We start from the raw sequence: 20,210 nt of genomic DNA, 5'->3' as shown, positions 1-20,210 counted from the left end.
ATCGAACCTATCGTGGGAAAGCGCAAGTTCGATTTTAAAAAAACGTGGTCCCACTATTAAACGAAAAGTCAGTCAAATTATTCTCTTAACAATCTTAGAGAAATAGCGATTTTTTTAAAATAAATTTCCCTGAGAATAACTTTAGATAAGAAAATGTTTTATATATAAACGTTACGACAGTTGGTCTAAATGATCTCAGTATTTTATTTTATGGTGGCTTAAGCTAAAAATAAATAAAAAACAGTTGATTTTTAAGCAAACAATTTTATTAAAAAACAGGTCTTCAATATTTAACAAATATATAATCCATTTTTTTTTTGTTTCCAAATTAATTATCAAAAAGTTTGTAAGAAAATTGTTTATAAGTATAACACTTGAATTGACTTCCCCATTTCTTAAGCTTTTCTAAAAAGCTTAACAAGGGTACCAACAAATTTAAAGCATTTCATAATTTTATATTATTATTTATAAGCTTAACAGAATCTTGTACCCTTTATATTTGACTAAAAAACAAATAAAAAAAAATGTTTTGAATTTATTGAATATTTTTTTATTTAGAATTAAGGCTTAGAGCTACTTAACAATGTAAACAAACCCCTACTTTTTGGCCAGCTTCAGCTTCTCGGACCCAAAGATGACACCAGTGTCGCCTAGTTTGCGCTTCATAGCAAAGGGGTTGACCGAATTGAGGGGAGTCCTCAGATCCGGGGATTTTCCCATAGGAACCTCGGATTCGGATTCGCCAAATATGTTTTCTTGGGTATCCAACGGAGAGGGTGTAATATCCGGAGTCGAAGGGCGACTTGATGCCGACGCCGATTTAAACATATTGGGGGAGTTGGCTAATCTCTTCGAGGTACCCCGCTTGGCCGAGCTCAGTTCAATAGTCTTGGGCTTGGGACCGCTCTGCGAGGCAGATGTTGGTGTCATGGGCAGGACAATGGTGGCAGAAATTCCACTGGCTCCCAACAAAGTCTGCTGCTTGCGGGCCTCCTGGACAGCCTCCAATTGCGGCAGCAATTCACACAAACGATCGGAGAGGTGAATGCGCCCGCGCTTGGTGGCATACTTCACCGCCAGTTGGAGCAGATCCGTGCATGCGATCGACTCTATCAGCTCCCTAGCCCGCGTCTCACACTCACTGCTGCAGGCCAGGGCAAACAACTTAATGGCCGTTTCCTTCTGCACCTTCTCCGCACCCTCCATTTGCAAGAGGCTCGATCGCAGCAGGGCATCCTCTAGCTCGGACTTTTCCACTTCTATGTCGCACAGGGGGAACTGGATACGTAGCTCTTGAAGCATTGGTCGCGGATTGGTCATGGGGTAGGAGGTTCCACGGCACAATACCGCCTGGACTATCTGACGTCGCTCGGAAACCGCAACCACAAAATAGTTGTGCGATACGCTGGTGCTCTGCTTCATGGTGTCGCAGATGGGGAACCAAGCGTTGCTGCTCCTTCGGTACAACTGCAGCAGACCCATGTTGTCGGCGATGCTCGGCGATCCGGTGTCACTGTATCCCAACCAGGCAAGCTGTCTACCAGGAGTCAGCGGCACGGGAAAGTGTTCCTGCCGCAGGCTCAGACCATTTATGTTGACCAGCATGGCGGAGAGGTGCTGCTGCGTCTGGCTGGGTGCAGAGCTATGGTAAACCACCAACAGGCTGTGCTCGTGTCCGGCCAGAGCCACCACGGGTCCCGGAATGGTAAGCACCTCGCGCTGTGTGCCCATCACGGTGAAAATGCGCAGGAAACTCGAACTGGTGGCCACGGCCACTAGATGACTGGTTGCAACAAGGGCATCCACACTCTCGCAGTCCGGCAGACTAAGCGACCACTCCTTGTTGCCGGCAGCGGCCAGAGCAATCACCACCAGCTTGCTGGACTCGTTGGAGGCCAGGGCCAGGGCTCCACTGCTCAAGCTGGCCAAATTGTGTTGATTATAGTTACTGATGTGGAGGGCATGGTGGATGCTGGCATCGTGAAACTCCACGTCAATGGCGCCATCGCCCGAGGGCTCCACATGGGCGGTCACAATGCCCACATCGTTCCAGGCCATATATCGGTGCTCCAGATCGCTGGGCGTGGCACTCGGCTGAAAGGCCGCCTGCTGCTTAAAAAGCTTGATTTGCGGAGCAACTTCAACCGGAGCAGTCCTGCTGCTACTGGCCAACGATTGGTTTGAGGCATCATCGTTGTCCACGGGATTGGCGAAGTTCATCACCTTGCGTTTGAGTTGCTCCAGGCTCACACCATCGCCATCATCAGCTGCGGCCTCCAAGTCGTCGCCAGCCGCGAATTCATAGTCATCATCCATAAGCTCAGCCTGGTCATCCACCAATCCCTCGCCACCGCCTGCTTCGGTTGCATCACTGAGAAACACAGTTCCCAGCTGGCCAGTGGCGTCGCAGAAGGCCACCTCTTCCTCCCCCGAAAGATTCCAGGCCAGGCAGGTAATCGAATTACAGTCGTTAGGCGGCGTCTCCACTGCGATCGCCTTGCGTTTCTTCACATCAAAGATGCTTATCTCGCCCTTCGTTGTTCCGGCTGCCAGTCGTTCACCATTGGGCGAGAATTGGCAGCAACTGTAGTTGCTGGATACCGAGTCGTCGCGCAGCTTAAAGGCCACCTCCCAGTTGGCCGTGTTGAGGACCACAATCTCGTTGTCCACTGCGTATGCGAGGAGTTCACCGCTCTTTGGTTCAAAATTGGGGGTGCCATAGAGTGTGGCGTTTTCAAAACTGTTTACTTTGGGCAGACCACCGATGGTTTTCAGCTCTTTGCCATCCTCGAAGTTCCAGACCTTTAGCTGTCCATCTCCGGCCACGGAGACCAAGAGTTTTCGCTCCGCAAACATGTCGAGGCCCAAAACTGGACCCGTATGACCCTCCAGAACAGTATCGTTCCCAGCTGTATCTCCTTTTAACACCTTTATGGTGGTATCCTCGCTGCCAGCAGCCGTGTATCCACCGGAAACTTTGAGGCACGTTGCCGGAGCCGTAAATCGCATGAGGATGCCGTCGCTGTCCATCTCCGGAAAGGTGTACGCGTGGACTGTGTTGCGATCCGTGGAGGCCAGAAGACGGGAGCCCGTGTGGGCGATGCACATGACGAATTCGCCCAGGCAACTGGATCGAGGATCGTCATCACTGATGCAAGTCCAGTGGCGGATGTCTCCGTCTGTTCCGCACGTGATGATGAACTCGCCGCGCGGAGTGTAGAGCAGGCCCGTGTATCCATTGGTGTGCGCATACCGCAGAGCACTGCGCGAGAAACTCATGTTTGTCGATCAACTTTGGATTATGTTTTACACACAATTTCTTTTTTGCTTGATCTCCGCTAATTTTTGGCGCCAAAATATGCTATGTCCAAGTAGTGTAGGGCAACGAAGCTGTGCAAGTGATTTCGGTCGCATACAACACTGTTGGAACAGCTGCCCGGGAATTGTTATTATTTGTACCCTTTAATAAAGTACTTTCAGTTTTCATTTAAGCTTAGTTTAAGCCTATGCGGCAAATAAACATCTTGTCATTTAAATGTTTATGACCTTTTAAAATGTTGAAAGATATTCTTAACGTATTTGGATTATTTTAAGTAAAATAATAAAAATAAATAATAAAAAAATAAATTATAGGGTATCCCGTGATCGGATTGCCAAGAAAATTATTTAATATTGTCATTTTTCCCTCAGCCGGGTGCTTATTACAGCATTGCTAAAATCCTAAGCTGCATAATGTTAAGAAAATTAACTAAACTATCAACTTTAAAGGTGAGATGTGAGTTGCGTCCTCTCTCCTCGCTCGCCCAATCCCCACAAAATATATTTGATCGCAATGCCAAAAGATTGCAAAAGGAAAGAGCTGCCCTCAGGTAAGAATATCTGCAAATATACCTTTATATAAAAAGTGTCTAACAATTTACTAAATCCAATAGCGAAAATGTAGGCCTGTACGATTATCTCAAGGAGGAGGTTGGTTTCCGGCTGGCGGACCGCGTGTTTGACATCAAGCGGGAATTCAAGGCGGCGGCGGACATAGGATGCAGTCGTGGCTACCTGTCTAAGCACATTCTCGCGGAAAGCGTCGAGCATCTGACGCTGACGGACACCAGTGCCGCCATGCTGGAGCAGGCGCAGGGCACTCCAGGGCTCAAAATGTCGAAGCTAGTCAAGGATGAGGAGGAACTGGATGTGGGTAAATAAGCGAACCTACCCCGACTCACAATTATAAACCAGAACGATTTCCACTTTAGTTTGAGGAAAACTCACTGGATCTTGTCATCTCCAGCCTGAGTCTGCACTGGGTGAACGACCTGCCCGGCTGCTTTGCCAAAATCAAGCGAAGTCTTAAACCTGATGGGGTGTTCATAGCATCCATGTTTGGAGGAGACACCTTGTACGAGCTGCGTTCATCTCTGCAATTGGCGGAGCTGGAGCGCAAGGGTGGAATATCTCCGCACATCTCACCGTTTACCCAAATCCGGGATATTGGATCCCTGCTGAATCGCGCCGGCTTCACCATGCTAACCATAGATACGGACGAACTGGTCATAGGTTATCCCAGCATGTTCGAGCTAATGTGGGATCTCAAGGGAATGGCCGAGAACAATGCGGCCTTCAATCGGCCAGCACATCTTAGTCGGGAGACGATGTTGGCGGCCAGTGCCATATACCAGGAGCTGTATGCCAAACCCAACGAGAAGGGCATACCGGCAACCTTTCAAATCATTTACTTTGTGGGTTGGAAGCCTGGTCCCAATCAACCACAACCCCTAGAACGGGGAACGGGCGAGGTGTCCCTCAAGGATCTGGGATCCATAATCGAGAAGGGCGGCAAATTGGACACCAAGGCGGGGGATTAGCTTAGCTTCAGTTGACAGTTTTATTTTGAAACGCTCTTGAACATAATTTAAACTTAAATAAACATAATTCCGTTTGCTGAGAAACTTAAACTAGTGATTCATGTTCGTGTAAAGTTTTATCATGAAACTAATTATATAAATACTCATTTCATTTGTCAGTTTGTTCTGGTCGTGTACTGCTATGCTGGTATAACTATACATATATTCTAGCGTAATCATTCGATTCTGTTATCTATAGCTTTCAATTAATTTTTGGTTGCATTTCGCCTTTACATTCGTTTGCATTTCATGGACGTAACTTTTTAACGTTGCTTTGTATTTTCTTCGGTACGTATATACAAGTACAATTTACAACAATTTCTATAATATATGCTTAAGTTGAATTCAATATGCAATTAAATAGATTTCTAACCGCTTTGTAGTTGTATTAGATACGATTTGCTCTTGCTTAAATATTGTTCCATTAGCATTTTGCGTATATAATTCTCGATTGCTTTTTTATCAATTGTTTAACTCGTAACTGTTGTAAATTTAGTTTGGCGCATCTACCCCACAAGCGGGTTCTACTACCAGGTCGTGTCCCAAGCTTCTCTGCAAGCATAGTTCGTTTTCCCGCGGCATATGTACAATGAGTGTAGACTCCTGGAAGTCGACCAATGATCCGACTTCCTAAGGTAGTCCTAGTTCTAGTGGTTTCAGCGGTGGCAGGGCTAGAAGACTTAAGGCTAAGCAATGGCAGGCGACGGCTAGGACCAGGAACTAGGTGATCCCGCTCTGGTTGGCCGCCTCCTTTTGCCTTGCTAGTCATCCCAGCGATAGCGGAGATCTCGGCGGCACGGGCGGCGGTGTTGGCGTGGCTCTTGGCGAAGTGGTGGGGCTAACCCCCGATGCTCCTCCTGCCACGGCTAATCCCGTTGAGTTGGCTGTGGTTAACGTGTGGCGGTGTTCTGCAGCTGCCTGCGCGGAGGAGGACGCAGGCGGCAGCTGACGTCAGGTGCCCAGAAGCATCTCCCGCTGCGGAGTGTTCTGCAGCATGTTGGCGGTTCTCAGGTGAATACTGCAAGAAGATCAAGTTTTTGGGGGGTTATTGGATAAGACCAGCTTTACAGATTTTTACAACCAATAAAACCATTAATTATTTATAACATACTCGGCATATCTACTTACTTATTGTCCTCCAGCGACATTGTTTCCGACGAGCCATGCGAGGCAACTGAAGTACCTGCAAGCGAACTTCGTATTGAGTGCGAGTCCTCGGGAACAGTAAGCGTAACTAATAAATTGCGTTTATGGGTTTACGTTTGCAAGTTTTTCGTATTTTAGCAAGTTGATTTTGACCAATCCCAGTTCGTCGTGTTGCCAATGCGTTTGGAAAAAAGTTTGGTTTTTGGAAAATTGCATTTAGTTTTCGGTTGTGGTTGTTGTTGTTGTGATTGTGGCAATGTAAAATTTTGGTTAGCGGTATTAGTGTTGTTGTGGTTGTTGTTTGTGAGGTGCAAATCGAATTAAATACTTCGGAATAATACTGGTTTTTGAACCTGAAACAGTTCTTGCAGGACAATAAGATGTAATTTGCAGACTTTGAAATTAATCATGCTGGCAAAAGTGATACTTTCAGTACAAAATCATATTTATTTGTGTGGTACGTTTCGCTATATGTATATAATCATATATTATTGGCTAATCAGATTACAACTACCATTTCAATTTGGCTTTAACATAAACTAAAGTTGAGTTTCTTTGTAACGCAAAAATATAGTAAATGCAAGAGCAAAGCTTACAGTACGTATTAAGTAGGTGCGGAAAAGTAGATAGGTGGATAACAATAAATATTAATCGTTGTACGTAGTTTAAACGGAATCGTTGGAGTCTTAGGAATTATTAATTTTTGGAATATTAAGTTGAGACTCTCGGTTGGGTAATATCGGAGAGGATAAGAAAGAATGTGGAGAAAACACTAAATACAGACATTGATGAATGCTAGCAAAGGAATAACAGTTCAAGTTTCCTGTCGGCTCGACAATACATAAATTAAAGCTAAGTACGTGTGGATATTACTAGCGCATATTCAATGTTTCTTTTTTTCGGTTTGGGGGAATCGTTATTGGCATATGCGTTTTACAAACCAAGGAGGAAAACATTCAACTACAAAAACGAAAAGTTACGAATCAACTAAAATTAGAGGCGCGTGTTCTCCACGCTCAGCGCATCATCGTCATCGTCATCCGCTACCACCGGGATGTCCATCATGTGCCTGCTGCCGCCTCCGTTTTGCACGATATACACCCCCTGGCTGCTGGGAGTCTTCGGGTGCAGTGGCAGTTGCTGTCGGTGGAGCACCTCCAGTGCCTGATCCAGATCGTGGCTATCGCTGCTAAAGCTGTGCCGCATGTGCTGCAGCCCGTTGGGCAGAGCCGGATACGTCTGCAGGTGGCTGAGATTATGGATGCTCTGGCTGCGGGCGGGATCTTGCGCAGTGTCGAGCGTGGTTACCACGAATCCGTTGCTGTACAGCGAGTAGCTACTGTTCGCCGGCGAGGTGGCTAAGCTAGTGATACTCTCAAAGGTTTTCATTGAGTATCCGTCACCTAGGAACAGAATTACAGAAGCGATTGCGTATTAGGTCATGTCTGATTTCGGTTTATTTTTTTGCAGATCCGATTGCCAGGGAAGACGCTGAAGCGGTGGCTTGTGATCGAAACGGATATATATGTACACGCAGCGGACAATGTTAGACAATGGTTACAAAATGGATCATCCGATTACATGAACGTCGAGGGGCGTATTTAATAAGCATGAACTGGTTTTGTGGTTGCCTTGGTTATGGGCCTTTAAAAGCTATTATTTTACATATACAGTTAGAATTAGTGCCCATTGGATCCGTTACAGCTAAGGGGTACCTCTAAAACTGGGTTTCCATCCAGAACCACTAACAATCAACTCATTTGTTCCAACAATGACATTACGCCGATAAGAGTTCTTTTCTCTCTCGCCTCTTTCAACGTGCATAAGGTCAATATTAGCATATTAATCAATTAGTTTATTGCTTCGGCCGGCAAGATGATGACGCACTTAGGCTGGATTGTTAACGACCGGCGATGACCCGCTGAAAGTGGCTACGATCTTAACGTTAACTCAAACGGAAGACTATACAGTGCTACTCAATTAACAGAATACATATGCCATATCGTTTTCTATATCTAAACAGGACTTTGTACATAGGGTTACATATAAGGCAACACCAACTTAAGTTCGTTTTGGGGAACTGTTCGTGTTTCTGTTTACATTTACACAATATATACACGCAATTTGTGATAAACTTGCACCACACAATACAAAATAAAAAGGAAATATTCAATAAATATTGCAGATTATAGTTACAGTCGGGGGTAAGTGGGTTGTTTAAAGCAAGCGTTAGTATTAGTAGATATACAGTGTTAGGACTTGTGTGTAGCTCATGACTCACCTGTGGCGCACTCTGAAGTCTCGTAGGACACTGTGGATTGAACTTCAATCGCGTTTTGTTCTTGTCTGCAAGCCAAATTAATAATATCTTTGAGAATTGCTGATCAAATTGTCGATATCATACCTTGATATCACATCTGTTATGACTTGCTTCTCGGCGTCTGTGTAATCGTTGCGTCTGCGCCCGATCTTCTTCTCCATGTCCGCCTCCACGAACTCGCCCAGTTTGCGGGTGGGGAACTCATTCGACTTTGCTGGCGGCGGCACGTCCAGCTTGAGGTCCTTGAGCTTCTTCATTACACGTTCCAGGGCCTGAATGGCGTCATCGTCGTTGTAGCCAAAGTTCTTGTGCAGCTTCACTTGCAAATACTCAATGATGGCGTCCATGTCCTTCAGGCGCAGCAACTCGTCCTTGTGAAGGTACAAAATGGTGATGGCCATGGACAGAATAACGCGATCTCCGTCCAACATAAAAATGTCCCACACGCGTAAACTCAAACTGAAGGGAACCTGAAAAACAGACAAATGTTCTAACATTTGTTTTACAAATACATCGTGAATTCACTCACTCGCTCCACAAAGACGACAAAGAACCACTTAATTGCGTACAGCAGGGCGTCAACGTTGTGTTTGGTAAAGTGTTTGTGTAGCTTGCGCATTATCTTCGACATGATGCGGTCATGATGGTCTATGAATCGCGTCAGCTTGGGGAAGCCCTCAATAAACAGACCGTGCATGCCGTATTTTTGGTCGGTGATAAGGCTATTTAGTGCCCAGAAGGCCTCTTCCTCGTTCAAATAGAGCAGGAGCACGCCGGCCACACAGGCCATGCCCTGACAGTAGCCCAGCTCTGAGTTGTAGATGCTGTAGGCGTTGAGCACGTTGAAAAGCGAACACTGCTTGACGCTGTAGCGCTCGCGAAAGGCAAGATTGTCGCGAAACTGGCGATTCACATCCGCATCGATCTGACGCGTTTCTGTGGAGTACTTCCTGGCAAGCTGCAGCATTCGTGGATAGACACCGGCATTGGTATCGATCGAATGTTGGACATTGAGCAGCTTGTTCCAGGCCAACATGCGCACACGATCCGGTATGCCCTTGTAGACGCGCTTATGCAGTTTATCCTGAGGTGGTGGCCACTGGTTAAGCATCTTCATCCACTTCTTGTCTCGCTCCAGTTCGATCTTGGTGCGATGCACCTCCTGGGCATCCCGCGTCGTCGGCAGGCGGGAATCGTGCATGAAGCCATATCTACGGATAGAATGTAACTTAGTTTGTGTTGCAATCGAGGGCTTTCGCTAACTCACTTGTCGGTTCTGTGGTAGATTTCGAAGGTGGGATTCTCCCAGGAGTCCACCACATTGCTGGGGTCCAGGCCCAGGTCGTAACGCCGGAAGATGTCCTCGCGTTCGTCCTCGGCCCGTTTGACCAACGCCTCCTGCTGCTCGCCGTCCGTCATATGGAGGCCGAATTTGGCGCGGGGCAGGAGAAGGAATCCGGATCAGGAGCGAATCCGGATGAGCAAGTGGCCGGTGGTGGACTCTCCGTGCTCTCAATTGGGGAGCGGCTGCTTCTGAGCTGGCTGGGCGATAGTGCGAAACTTTGATAAAAAGAAAACAAAAGCATTTACATACGAAAGCGATTCACAACAACATACTATATATACTATATAACTAATGAGAGGATGACGCACACTAACAAAATCACAATAACTGCAGAAGATTGAAATTGGTTTCTGTTTTTGAAGGAGCGTAGCACAAATGACGTGATGTTTAAATAAATATTCAGTTCATTTGTGAGCGCAGCATCAAAACATAAAGCCAATAAATATGACACCTTTTTAGTGAAACGCCCACAGATCTGCGGTTAGTGTGAGGGGGGCTACAGATATAGAGGTTCGTTCCCGGCCCCTGACTTTTAGTCGCCTATTTCGATGCGGAATGTGCAATCTTTATGTTTTATCGTTCACACACTTCCTGTTTTTTGCTGCGATTTGTTGTATTTTGTCAACACAGACACGCACACAAACGCAGACACACACACACACTGTCATTCGAGAGAGTGTTCTAGCTTTCACTGGCAAATCTCTCCGTCTAATTGGCCGTGCTAAATGATGTTTTGTTTACCATTTAATTTTGAATTGCTATTTTCTTATTATCCGCACTGATCAGTTGTTTTGCTAATTTGTTTTTCACTATTTTAACGCTGCATGTTTCCGATACATTTCGGGTGGCTAGTGTGTGTGGAGGGTCAGAGTTGCCAAACTAACGCAAAGCCTTTCCGTAACGTAACAAAAAATCTCAGTTACGTAGTAAACGCAAGTCCTACGTATTCCACAAAAACGCCGGTTATAATTATTTCTCTGTAGGTCTAAATACCTTTTCTTTTTAATTAAAATTTTTCTTACAGATCTTTATTTGCTCTTAACTAAGTATATTAATAAATACTAACTGATCTTCATATCGCATGAAACTGTTAGTTATTGAATATTAAAATGTAAACAAATCAAAAATGATTAATTGATTAGATACCTTTAGAGTACTGCAGTTAAATTTCAAATTAAAAAGTTGATAAGTAAAAGTGGTCAGCAAATTAACGAAAAATTGGAATCAAATTGTAAGGCAAAGTGTTGGTCGACGTTCCTTTCATTTAAAAACAATGGTTGTCAGTTGCTTGAATCGATATAAAGCGATTATCGTCATCTCAGAAATATCTGGAATATTTAGTGAATACAACAAACTTTGTAGAGCATCTGGTAACACTGCCGCCCACAAGTGCCAGTCGAGAAAAAAAAAATTGGTGGTAATTTTTGCTCGTAAAATTCATCTGCTCCTAAACGGTTTTTCGCGTGTGCCAGCGTAGCAATTGCTTTCAAAACTGCTAAACTTTTTGGTCAACGGTGAAGCGCTTCTTAAAACGATGCCAATGCAATAGTTTCATTTATCAAAACGGGTACGAATTGAGCTCAAAACTGGAGTTTTAAAGTGCGTAGCACAAATTTTCGAAGTAATTTCACGGAAGGGGGAAATAAAACCAGCAAAGCGACGCTATATACATATATGTACATATATGTGTATGTGATATATTAATGATCTGTTTGGTGTTTTTGTGTGTATGATTTTTGCAGCAACTCAAAGGCGCTGCTGCAAACGAATTCTGTCCATTAAGAACCAAAGGGCCATTGGGAAAAAATGGTGTCCACCCGCCAAATGTGCAGTGGTGGCGGTACGAGCGCTTCGGATGGGGTTTCCCCTTTTGGAGGATCAGGTTCGGGTTCGGGATCAGGATCTGGACCTGGAGTCCAGGAGCCGCCCGAGTCCACAGCGGCTCGAACCTCCGTCCTGCGGCGAACCAACAGCTATCAAGGTAACCAGGGGCAGGTTAATGGACCTGGTCAGGTGACCTCACCGGCCAGCCTGGCCTTCTCCGCCAGCGTGGTGACCCGCCACCATTCGTACACCATCCAAACGCAACGGCAACGGCCACCGAGCAACTCACTTTTCGATCTGCCCAACGAACTGATTGAGAAGATCCTCAGCTACTTGGACTTTAAGAAAATTTCAAATCTCAGATTGGTAAGTGCACTGCCCTGACCGCCTCCTCTAATTTAGTAGCGCCAAACAAAAACAAGAAATCGTCGGCTATTAAATCAATAAAAAGCAATTTCCCAAGTGCAAGCGTGGTACGGGTTGGGTTATTATCAAACGAACCAACCCAACAAAGTACCTGCACTTGTATGCCTGTTCTGATATTCTGCTGTTATGTGTATTATATATGTTTTCGCCATGCGTGGTGCTTCACTCGACGGATTTCGGATTTCCCTTGGCAGGAGGGCAATTAAAACTTTGTCACGAGGGCACATGCACTTGCAATTGTTTATATTTAGCACCGCACTCGGCATCTTGACTTTTGTTGGCGGGAATGTAAGCAAAAAAAAAAAGGAACTCTTAAGCAGGTTCATATCGAAATGTTCTTTATTTTGGTTTTAAAGTGATTACTTTAAAACGAAATATTTCATATTAAACTATAGTTATAAATATAGGTTATATGCATACTTTTGAATGACCTTTTTCATTTCCATTTTTTGAGGGTAACTACACTTCGGTGTTTCTGTCTCGTTGGCATTTTTGCCTGCGCCCGCTTGTCTCCCTCCTGCAATTCGGTGTGTATGTATGCATGGTTATTTGTCGTAGGTAGCGACAAATGTAATCTGATATAATTTAATAACAGGCAGAACCACTGGTTGGTGGATGGATGCGGGCGCAGCAGCCAAAAACGGCATCGAAATCTTAGCTTAGTCAGAAGCCCCGAAAAATGTTCATTCCAATACACCATGCTAATTTAAGTTCCTGAATATTGGCAGGTGTCGCACCGTATGAACGACATCTGTATGGCCATGCTGAACTCAGCCTTCACCAAACAGATCAAGACCACGCACAGCCGCTTCCAGGCGATCAAGGCCAGCATGCCGCGACGGGAGTCCGCCCGCCGAAATCATGCGCTGGCCTGCGAGTGCGACATCATCGAGACGTGCTACATGCGTCTCTCCCTTCTCCAGATGTCCATGGGCAAGCACATCGAGCGTGGACACTGCTGTTTCTTTCCGGGCGCCGTAAGTCCAGTCGATTGAGTTCTGAACAAGGAGTAACCCATATGGATCATATTTCTAGATACTGGACGAGGTGCAGGCGATTCTCAACTATATCAGTATTACGCCCAGGCTGCAGCGACCTTATCGGGTGACCGACGAGCTCTTCGATCTCTCCACAATGGCCATGGAGTACTTCAAGGACCGGATCGAGCCCACGCTACCGGGACTCGCATACTTTAACAAGGACTTCTATACGCTGCCCACCACCACAAAACGTCGTAAGGCTGAAATTTCTTCTAACATGGAACTAATTTTACTAATCCATAATCCCCCTTTCCAGCCGCTCTTGCCATCAGTTCAGATCTCGAGGACAGTGCCAGCAACTCGCCGCCGCAGAACCACATGGTGCTCCGCAAGGGCATCCGCAAGATCAAGCAGGGCATGAAGATGTACAACAACCAGCTTACGGTGCTGCGCACCGAGCTTCGCACCTGCAAGCGCAAGGCCGCCGAGCAGAGCAAGCAGCTGGCCGAGCAGCAGAATCTCCTGGCGGAGCAGCAGAAGCAGACGCTGGAGTATGCCAACCGGCTGGACGAGAACGACAAAAAGAACGAGGAGATGTCTCGCAAGTTCTCCACCCTGTTGCAGGTTAGTCGATGTTATACCAATTAAGCACAAGTGCCTTATTGTTTTGGTTTTTCTTTGCTAGGAGCTCAACAAGTGCAAGACGGAACTTCAGTTCTGGCGGTCTAAGAGTCCGGCCATTCCTGCTGTTTGCAGTTCATGCAATCAGAAGGTGGCACCCGTCGTGCCGCCCGAGGATTTTCAAGTGCTGGTCAACCAGGGCGTGGATCCCGAGCACTTTATCATTATCAACGATGACGCGGATGCCGAGAGTGATGTGAGCGTAGGCGAGCTGAAGGAATTCGCCTCGCCGGACGAGTCTACCACGGCCAAGCTGCTGGCCGTGAGCTCGGCAACAAAGAATCTGAAGCGCAAGCAGCCGTCGGAGAGCCAGTCGAGTGCCATAGCGTCCACGTCCAAGGCGGCAGAAGTTGTCCAGCAGGAGGCAGGAGGAGCTGCCAAGCCGGCGGGCGGCTACTCCCCAAAGCTCTTCTATGGCAATCATCAGCGGAGCGGCGTGATTGTCAGTCCAGTGTCCAAGAGTCTGGCGGCAGCCCAGCCGGCGAACAATGTGGCGTCCGGATCGGAGGCTCTCGAGGAGCCCGAGGAGGCGAAGAAAGCACGTAGAGTACAAAAGGCCAACAGATATGTAAATACGCCCGGCAAACGCAGTAAATAAGCATTAGGACATACGCATATACACTTTACATATTTTTTACCACTTATTTACATATAAAAGTGTGCATGCCCCTGCTCTCCTAACCACCAGGATGTGGGCCAGGGATCGGGGCATGCGCCGTAGAGTTAACGGAGGAATCAAATTAAATATATACACATATATCTATTAATGTCAAATGCATTAGGCATTTCGAATATTAATCATTATTATTATTATTATTATCGAGTACAACAAACGTGTCCGTATGTTCTTCGGTTTTAACGCCCCGCAAAAACAATTCAAGTTAACCACCACACAACACGAACACACTCACGAATCCCGTAGTTATTGGCAGAGCAAAACAGATAATAATAATTTAAAGCAAATTAATTTTAAATAAGGAAAAAAACAAACAAAAAAAGCAAAGAAATATTTTAAATAAAACTTTAAAAACATTCAACTATCGCTGGTTTGGGCAGATGTGGATATAAGGCCAAATATTTTTGTATTTAGGCTTACGATTTAAAATAGAAATCTTTCAATTTTATTTTATGTATTGAAGATACATATTGAAAATCTTGGGAATCAGAAGAAAATGCATTTGCTTAACGATTAAAGACACAAATTTTATTTACAAGGTCAACAATTAAAGAATGTTAAAGCTTTTGTGAGCGGTCCTTGCCAGCCAATGGCTTATTGCGCTCATCCCAAAGGGTGACACCATCGCAGGCGCAGATCCTCTTGAAGTTCTCCAAGATTCCCGCCGAACGTGCAATAATTCCGCATGCAATTCTGCGGGGAAACAAGTTATTATAAATATGAATGAAGAAATAGATAGTCAATAACTTACCTTTCTCCGGAGTTTCCATCGACCAGACTTTGTTCGTTGCCACCGCGTCCAAGGTCATCGGGATTGGCGGTTAGGACGACAGCTCTACCGATGATGTCCCAAACCTCCAGCACTGGATCCACAAACCTGAAGGTGGCCCTGCCACTCTCATCAGCTCTTATGTTGCCCAAATCCCCGGCATGTCGTTCCGCTGCCGCAGCTGCAGGGCTTCCGTGGGGCGACTGGCGAGGATTGTAGTGGTCTCCAACCGAAGAGCAACCGGAGGAGGTGTCTCCACTCTCGTGGATGTGAAATCCGTGTAGACCCGGCGTCAATCCGTCCACCACACCATCCACTACCACGCCGGGCTCCTTCGGCGTTATGGTGGTAAATCGGACGACTCCTTGGATGGGCGTTCGATCCACCACACTGCCCGTCGTGTTGATGAGTGCCACCGCAGACTGGCCGCCGAATCCGGAAAGCACCGCCTTCCGACCGGTGGCTTCTATCTTATCGTGTATCTCCGACCAAGGTCGTTGCGTCTGGACGATCACACGGCCTTCTTGTGTGTCGATTTCCACCTGGCCAACGCCATCCAGCGCGGAACGGAGAACTCCGGCGTAGGACTCGTCGCCCTTGCGCATTTGAACTGCGAATTCAATCTGAACTTTGACATGGAAGCATGTGTTCTGATCTATTCGATAGGTACTTACCTTGATGGAGCTCATTTTCGGTCAAATCAGAGTGCCGAATAACAATGATAAACAAACTTTGGCCCTTTCGGGCTTTTTAGTGTGGCCGGACGACGCAAGTTAAATTAAACCAAAATAACAATGCAAAAATAGTAGGGGAACTCCCGCTACACGATTTAATATTAATAAATATGTAGTTATAGTTTACAATATTAAAAAGCCCTTTAGAGTTTTTAAAAAATGGTTATAGTTTACAATATTAAAAAACCTTTAGAGTTTTTAAAAAACGGTGTGCCAAGTGATTTTTCAGATATATTGAAAAATATGTACAAAACAAAAGGATTATAAGAGATAAAGATGTTATTGGATGATAAAGTCATGCTTAACTTAAGCCTAAGTTAGTTTTGTTTTTGTTTTTCCAAAAGACCTGAGTTGATCAGAAATTGGTATAAAATGCGAACTCTCTGTTTTGAGCGGCTGATTTAAAATGTTAACCCCGAACTAGCTAGTTGTTAATTATTTTAATTTTTGTGCTAATTTTCAGACCTGTAGCTTCATTCACTTCTTATTACGCTGTATAATTTTATATCAACTTTTTCTTTATGGCCGCCGACGGTTTTAATCAATGACCATAAAGAGTATTTTTAAGACAAATCCTGCTAATTTGTGCAAATTAACAGCGCTAATTAAGGTAACCAAAATTGTAAGCGGCAGATGCTGCTTTAGTTGTGGTTCCGAAAAAACGTGCAACCAATTTTGAAAAAGCGTTTCCATGCGCGCCATTTCATTGCAGCAAATTGCGTCTTTGACTTTCATTGTGCAAAATAAATTAATTTCACTTGGGACCCCGTTATTGATGGCAATTTAAAAACAATTGAGAAATATTTAATACTGCCTTCAATTGAAGAACTGTAAAAGGAAGCACTACAACAGGGAATAATTTTAATGCCGTCTTTAGTCAATTCCCAAAAAAATTCGGCAATTTGGCACATGGCTTTGGTCAATTAAGATCTTAATTAGCACGATGTTAGGGGATTGAGATGAATGAAAACGGTAGACAACAATTAGTTGGCATTAGAGAACCGTTACTAGTCCTAAAGATTTTTTTAAAAATTAGACAATCCAAGTTGGTATTAAAATTATTAAAACTTAATGTCATTCCAAATTAAAACAGAGATTTCTATATGAGTGTATTAAAAATTAAAAGATTTAATTTAACGAAGCGGAACAATCAGCTTGTTCCGGTTTTTTTCGTTTTTTTTTCATACTTGTTTTTACAAATCGATCGAAAATTAAATAATTTGGTTTTCCCAGGACAGCGAATTCGAAAGACCGCTGCAAAAGAAAGGGCCAAAAGCCGGGCACGCATCTTTGTTGGCCATGGTGGGCATATTGCCAGCTTTGATCGTCAGCAAGATTCTAAAGAGTATTTAGCGCCCACACACAAAAATTAAGCAGGTGCGCTCTGCAGCTACTCTCTTTAGTAGCTGCTCTTTGGGGCAGCGACTAAAGGCAACAGCTGTTCTTGTTGATAATTTGGATTTATGTAGATTCTTTGTTGCCTGTTCGGAAAACAACAATTGCAAGTCAGCATAAAACAAAAATTGGAGAGTTAGAAGATCGGATATTGGAAGCCAATCGCTTGGCAGCGAGAAGAAGGAAGGGATATATTTTGAGGTCTATTGGAAAGTGCGTGCCGTGGCAAATTAGCCTTGCCTTTGTTTTTATTGCATTCCACTAGGCACACACACGAATGGGGGCCAGTATGCATTGGTATGTGTGTGTAAGAGCGCCATGGGCCGTTGCTCTTTTGGAGCCGTGCGAGCGAAAGCGAGTGAGCGGGAGCGGAGAAAGAGCTAGAGAGATATAACTGCTAGTGTGTTTTAATATTAGCGTTGTGACGTGCTCTCACCAAATCAGTATTTTTTGTACCATCGGCGCGTTAAAACACATGTTCAGCGACTTTATGCGGGAGTGTAAACTAATCTGAAAGAGCAACTACAACGACCACAACATATACAGCACCAGCAACAACAACATCAGCATCATCAGCAGAAAATTTTAACACGTTGACGGTTTTCAAAGTGTTTATCGCGAGCGGAAAAGCTTAATTAGCGCGTACTAGCGAGACCACGAAATCGCATTTTTTCTTCTTTGGTCTTTGCGTCTTTGAGTGTGCGTGCCAAAATTTAAATACGTCATCGACGCGCGCAGCCTTAAAAGTTACAGAAAAAACCATACCATACACAGTCACACACACAGATACCAGCGAAAGATTAAATTCAATTGCAGGAGCAACAAAAGCTAAACAAATTGTGAAAAAGTTCGACACACAGCGAACAGCAACAACAACAAGACGACAACTTGAATTAATTAATTTGTTATTGTGTAGCATTCTTCTTAGCCTTTTTTGCCATTCGCTACGAAACGCAGCCACACAATAGAACGTGCAAAACAGCTGAGAGAGTAACGGAACGTCAAAAGCAACAAGTGCAGCAGCAGCAATAACAACACAAAGCCCTTCCAATTGAAAGAGAGGGAAAGAGAGAGCTGGAAAGTGCATGTGTATGGGGGTACTCCAATAAACACAAATGCAAAGACCATCATACTGTTGTTGTTACAATCAATTAGAGTGATAGCAGCGGCAGAGGAAAAAGCAGCGCAGCAGCAGCATCCGCATCAATTTGCTAGCATCTCAGCATCTTCGGCTTAATTCCGAAAAGTGTGACTGTGAGCGTGGTTGCTCCCGTTCCGCCTTCGTAATCGCAACAACTACACTTGTTGTTATTGTCGCGCTCGTCCGCGATCCGCAATCTTTACTTGTATTGGTCGTCTTGATTGGAACGAATCTTCTTGTATTTCGGTTTTTTTCGTGTTTTTTTTCTTTTTATTCCGAAACCCGAGTGTATCTGTAGTTTCCCGCTAACGGCGAAAATTCACACAACTCATTGATATTTTAACCTCGTGTCCGCGTTGGCTGCTGCTCGACCAAGGTTCTGCCGCACAAAATGCTCGTCTCTTTGGGCTTTTCGAAGCCTGGCTTCGTCGGACTAAAAGTGCTCCTCTAGCACGGTATCACAAGTCCGGCCATCTAAAGAAAAAAGCAACCCAAAACTATCAAAAACCATTTGAATTGGCAGCCAAAAAGTTATCACCAAACCAACCAACCAACAACCAACGTTATCGTTATCGCAAAACAGAATCCACAGATAAAAAACGTACCGTTTTGTTTCGTCGTAAATACAGTGCTAAATCGTGTGAAACAAACAACAACCATATAAATTGCTAAAAACTCCCTAATTCACCTAATGAAAGACGAGAGCATTTTTGTGAATAATTAGCTGTCAAAAAAAACCTGTTCGCCGCCGCAAAAATTAGGCCCCCAATAAAAAAAAAGTGACGATCCAAGAAACAGGCATCTCGCCCGCTTGATATATAACACCCCAACACAAACGTAAATCGCGATAACACCCATACTAAACAACAAAAAAAAGAGCGAAAATCCAGCGAATCAACTTCACAGTATCGTCGCAAAGTCAGTGCTAGCCAGAGCTAAAACGTCGAGCAAACCGAGTAGTTGTGTCTAAAACCGTTGGTCCCCCAATCGTTAAATCGCAAAAACCCAAAACAACAACAAAATCGCTATCAGTGATCAGTATCCAGAAACAGTAAATGCGGAATAATGCCAGCCTTCTGACAGTGTCTAAAATAAAGGAAAGGAAACCCCAAGGTTACATAATACCATTTTCGGAAGCGAAACACCACAAGTGCCCACAGCTTTAACTGCTAATTGGAATGTCGCATATCTGACAGTGACTAAACAGACACCGAAAAATCAACCCCCCCAAAAATAAGTCCAAGCTGAACTCAAAAAGAGAACTTCAAAAGCGTCGTGAGGAAATCGCCCAGAAAACAGCGTCTACAAAGCCTGTTATCAGTGACATATTTAAATACATATATACATTCGATTCCAGCGTAAACAACTGCTATATAATGTCCGTCGCCATCTGACAGTGGTCAAAAACAACCAGCGTCGTAAACATACAAGTTTCACAATTGTCAGTGAAACCTGTATACCGCATAAAGAGCCAACAAAAATCCTTTGAACTTACAACCGGGTTAACCGTTTCAGCGATAAATGGAGAAATCTGAAATACGACTGCACCGCATGTCAAATGAATATCAGTCGCAATCGAGCTATATGTATCTCCGGACCAAGATGCTGTTAAAAATTGAAAACACCCTACTTCGAAGCCATCGTCAGCGCGAGACCACCGGTATCAAGAAACTATACAATTCGTTTTTCGTATTGTTTTAATTTGCCCCGCCCGGCCACGCCCCCTTAAACCCTTCAAAAAGGCCCCTTAAGAAGAACACAATTACGCACAACGCAACAATTCCAATTCCACTCAATTGTGAGCCAAGTTAGAAAGAAAAGTTACAAAAAGAGAGAAAAGCAAGTTATACATGTTTTACCTATATTATAAAGTTT

The 20,210-nt window shown here is 44.7% G+C and overlaps 6 protein-coding genes across 10 annotated transcripts; 3 read left to right on the top strand and 3 right to left on the bottom strand.

Annotated features, from left to right (window-relative positions):
* Positions 1–527: 527 nt before the first annotated feature.
* Positions 528–3,378, bottom strand: LOC108096897 (WD repeat and HMG-box DNA-binding protein 1). Its single transcript, XM_017198844.1, has one exon. It carries the CDS (start codon positions 3,277–3,279, stop codon positions 598–600), a length of 2,682 nt encoding a protein of 893 aa, XP_017054333.1. The 5' UTR covers positions 3,280–3,378; the 3' UTR covers positions 528–597.
* A 301-nt stretch (positions 3,379–3,679) lies between these two features.
* On the top strand, positions 3,680–4,949 carry LOC108096816 (arginine-hydroxylase NDUFAF5, mitochondrial). The gene is made up of 3 exons (XM_017198708.2): positions 3,680–3,869; positions 3,933–4,188; positions 4,251–4,949. Exons 1-3 carry the CDS (start codon positions 3,733–3,735, stop codon positions 4,857–4,859), a joined length of 1,002 nt encoding a protein of 333 aa, XP_017054197.1. The 5' UTR covers positions 3,680–3,732; the 3' UTR covers positions 4,860–4,949.
* Positions 4,856–10,574, bottom strand: LOC108096813 (USP6 N-terminal-like protein). 4 transcript variants are annotated; one of them, XM_017198707.2, is made up of 7 exons: positions 10,451–10,574; positions 9,632–9,924; positions 8,894–9,575; positions 8,449–8,834; positions 8,326–8,390; positions 6,027–6,132; positions 4,856–5,916 (listed from the first exon to the last, which is right to left on the bottom strand). In XM_017198707.2, exons 2-7 carry the CDS (start codon positions 9,781–9,783, stop codon positions 5,850–5,852), a joined length of 1,458 nt encoding a protein of 485 aa, XP_017054196.1. In that variant the 5' UTR covers positions 9,784–9,924; positions 10,451–10,574; the 3' UTR covers positions 4,856–5,849. The 4 variants fall into 4 exon arrangements, with proteins under 4 accessions (XP_017054196.1, XP_017054193.1, XP_017054194.1 ...); XM_017198704.1 differs by lacking the exons at positions 4,856–5,916; positions 6,027–6,132 and adding an exon at positions 6,469–7,447; XM_017198705.1 differs by lacking the exons at positions 4,856–5,916; positions 6,027–6,132 and adding an exon at positions 6,469–7,447 and having other exon boundaries at positions 9,632–9,906.
* A 486-nt stretch (positions 10,575–11,060) lies between these two features.
* LOC108096847 (F-box only protein 28) lies at positions 11,061–14,652 on the top strand. Of its 2 annotated transcripts, none has more exons than XM_017198761.2 (6): positions 11,061–11,126; positions 11,452–11,899; positions 12,688–12,936; positions 12,995–13,193; positions 13,256–13,563; positions 13,625–14,652. In XM_017198761.2, the coding sequence occupies exons 2-6, from the start codon at positions 11,516–11,518 to the stop codon at positions 14,216–14,218; spliced, it is 1,734 nt and encodes a 577-aa protein (XP_017054250.1). In that variant the 5' UTR covers positions 11,061–11,126; positions 11,452–11,515; the 3' UTR covers positions 14,219–14,652. The 2 variants fall into 2 exon arrangements, with proteins under 2 accessions (XP_017054250.1, XP_017054249.1); XM_017198760.2 differs by having other exon boundaries at positions 11,075–11,276.
* A 145-nt stretch (positions 14,653–14,797) lies between these two features.
* On the bottom strand, positions 14,798–15,847 carry LOC108096848 (copper chaperone for superoxide dismutase). The gene is made up of 3 exons (XM_017198762.2): positions 15,740–15,847; positions 15,048–15,688; positions 14,798–14,989 (listed from the first exon to the last, which is right to left on the bottom strand). Exons 1-3 carry the CDS (start codon positions 15,752–15,754, stop codon positions 14,854–14,856), a joined length of 792 nt encoding a protein of 263 aa, XP_017054251.1. The 5' UTR covers positions 15,755–15,847; the 3' UTR covers positions 14,798–14,853.
* A 1,786-nt stretch (positions 15,848–17,633) lies between these two features.
* On the top strand, positions 17,634–20,036 carry LOC122320102. The gene has a single exon (XM_043208183.1). The coding sequence runs from the start codon at positions 19,857–19,859 to the stop codon at positions 20,034–20,036; it is 180 nt and encodes a 59-aa protein (XP_043064118.1). The 5' UTR covers positions 17,634–19,856.
* Positions 20,037–20,210: the final 174 nt, after the last annotated feature.

Source organism: Drosophila ficusphila, unplaced genomic scaffold (genome assembly GCF_018152265.1).
Source record: "Drosophila ficusphila isolate 14025-0441.05 unplaced genomic scaffold, ASM1815226v1 contig_414, whole genome shotgun sequence".
In the NCBI taxonomy this organism is placed as follows: Eukaryota; Metazoa; Arthropoda; class Insecta; order Diptera; family Drosophilidae; genus Drosophila; species Drosophila ficusphila.
The sequence above is the reverse complement of the archived record's forward strand: the minus strand, read 5'-3'. Positions and strand labels throughout refer to the sequence as shown.

Coding starts and splice junctions, on each gene's coding strand:
- LOC108096897 (XM_017198844.1), bottom strand. CDS start 3,279: ATGAGTTTCTCGCGCAGTGCTCTGCGGTATGCGCACACCAATGGATAC.
- LOC108096816 (XM_017198708.2), top strand. CDS start 3,733: ATGTTAAGAAAATTAACTAAACTATCAACTTTAAAGGTGAGATGTGAG. Junction 3,870..3,932: donor AAGGAAAGAGCTGCCCTCAG/GTAAGAATATCT, acceptor TAAATCCAATAG/CGAAAATGTAGGCCTGTACG. Junction 4,189..4,250: donor AGGATGAGGAGGAACTGGAT/GTGGGTAAATAA, acceptor TTTCCACTTTAG/TTTGAGGAAAACTCACTGGA.
- LOC108096813 (XM_017198704.1), bottom strand. CDS start 9,783: ATGACGGACGGCGAGCAGCAGGAGGCGTTGGTCAAACGGGCCGAGGAC. Junction 8,835..8,893: donor TTGTCGTCTTTGTGGAGCGA/GTGAGTGAATTC, acceptor TCTGTTTTTCAG/GTTCCCTTCAGTTTGAGTTT. Junction 7,448..8,325: donor GACTTCAGAGTGCGCCACAG/GTGAGTCATGAG, acceptor TTCTGTTCCTAG/GTGACGGATACTCAATGAAA.
- LOC108096847 (XM_017198761.2), top strand. CDS start 11,516: ATGGTGTCCACCCGCCAAATGTGCAGTGGTGGCGGTACGAGCGCTTCG. Junction 13,194..13,255: donor GCCCACCACCACAAAACGTC/GTAAGGCTGAAA, acceptor CCCCCTTTCCAG/CCGCTCTTGCCATCAGTTCA. Junction 13,564..13,624: donor AGTTCTCCACCCTGTTGCAG/GTTAGTCGATGT, acceptor TTTCTTTGCTAG/GAGCTCAACAAGTGCAAGAC.
- LOC108096848 (XM_017198762.2), bottom strand. Junction 14,990..15,047: donor GATGGAAACTCCGGAGAAAG/GTAAGTTATTGA, acceptor GTTTCCCCGCAG/AATTGCATGCGGAATTATTG.
- LOC122320102 (XM_043208183.1), top strand. CDS start 19,857: ATGGAGAAATCTGAAATACGACTGCACCGCATGTCAAATGAATATCAG.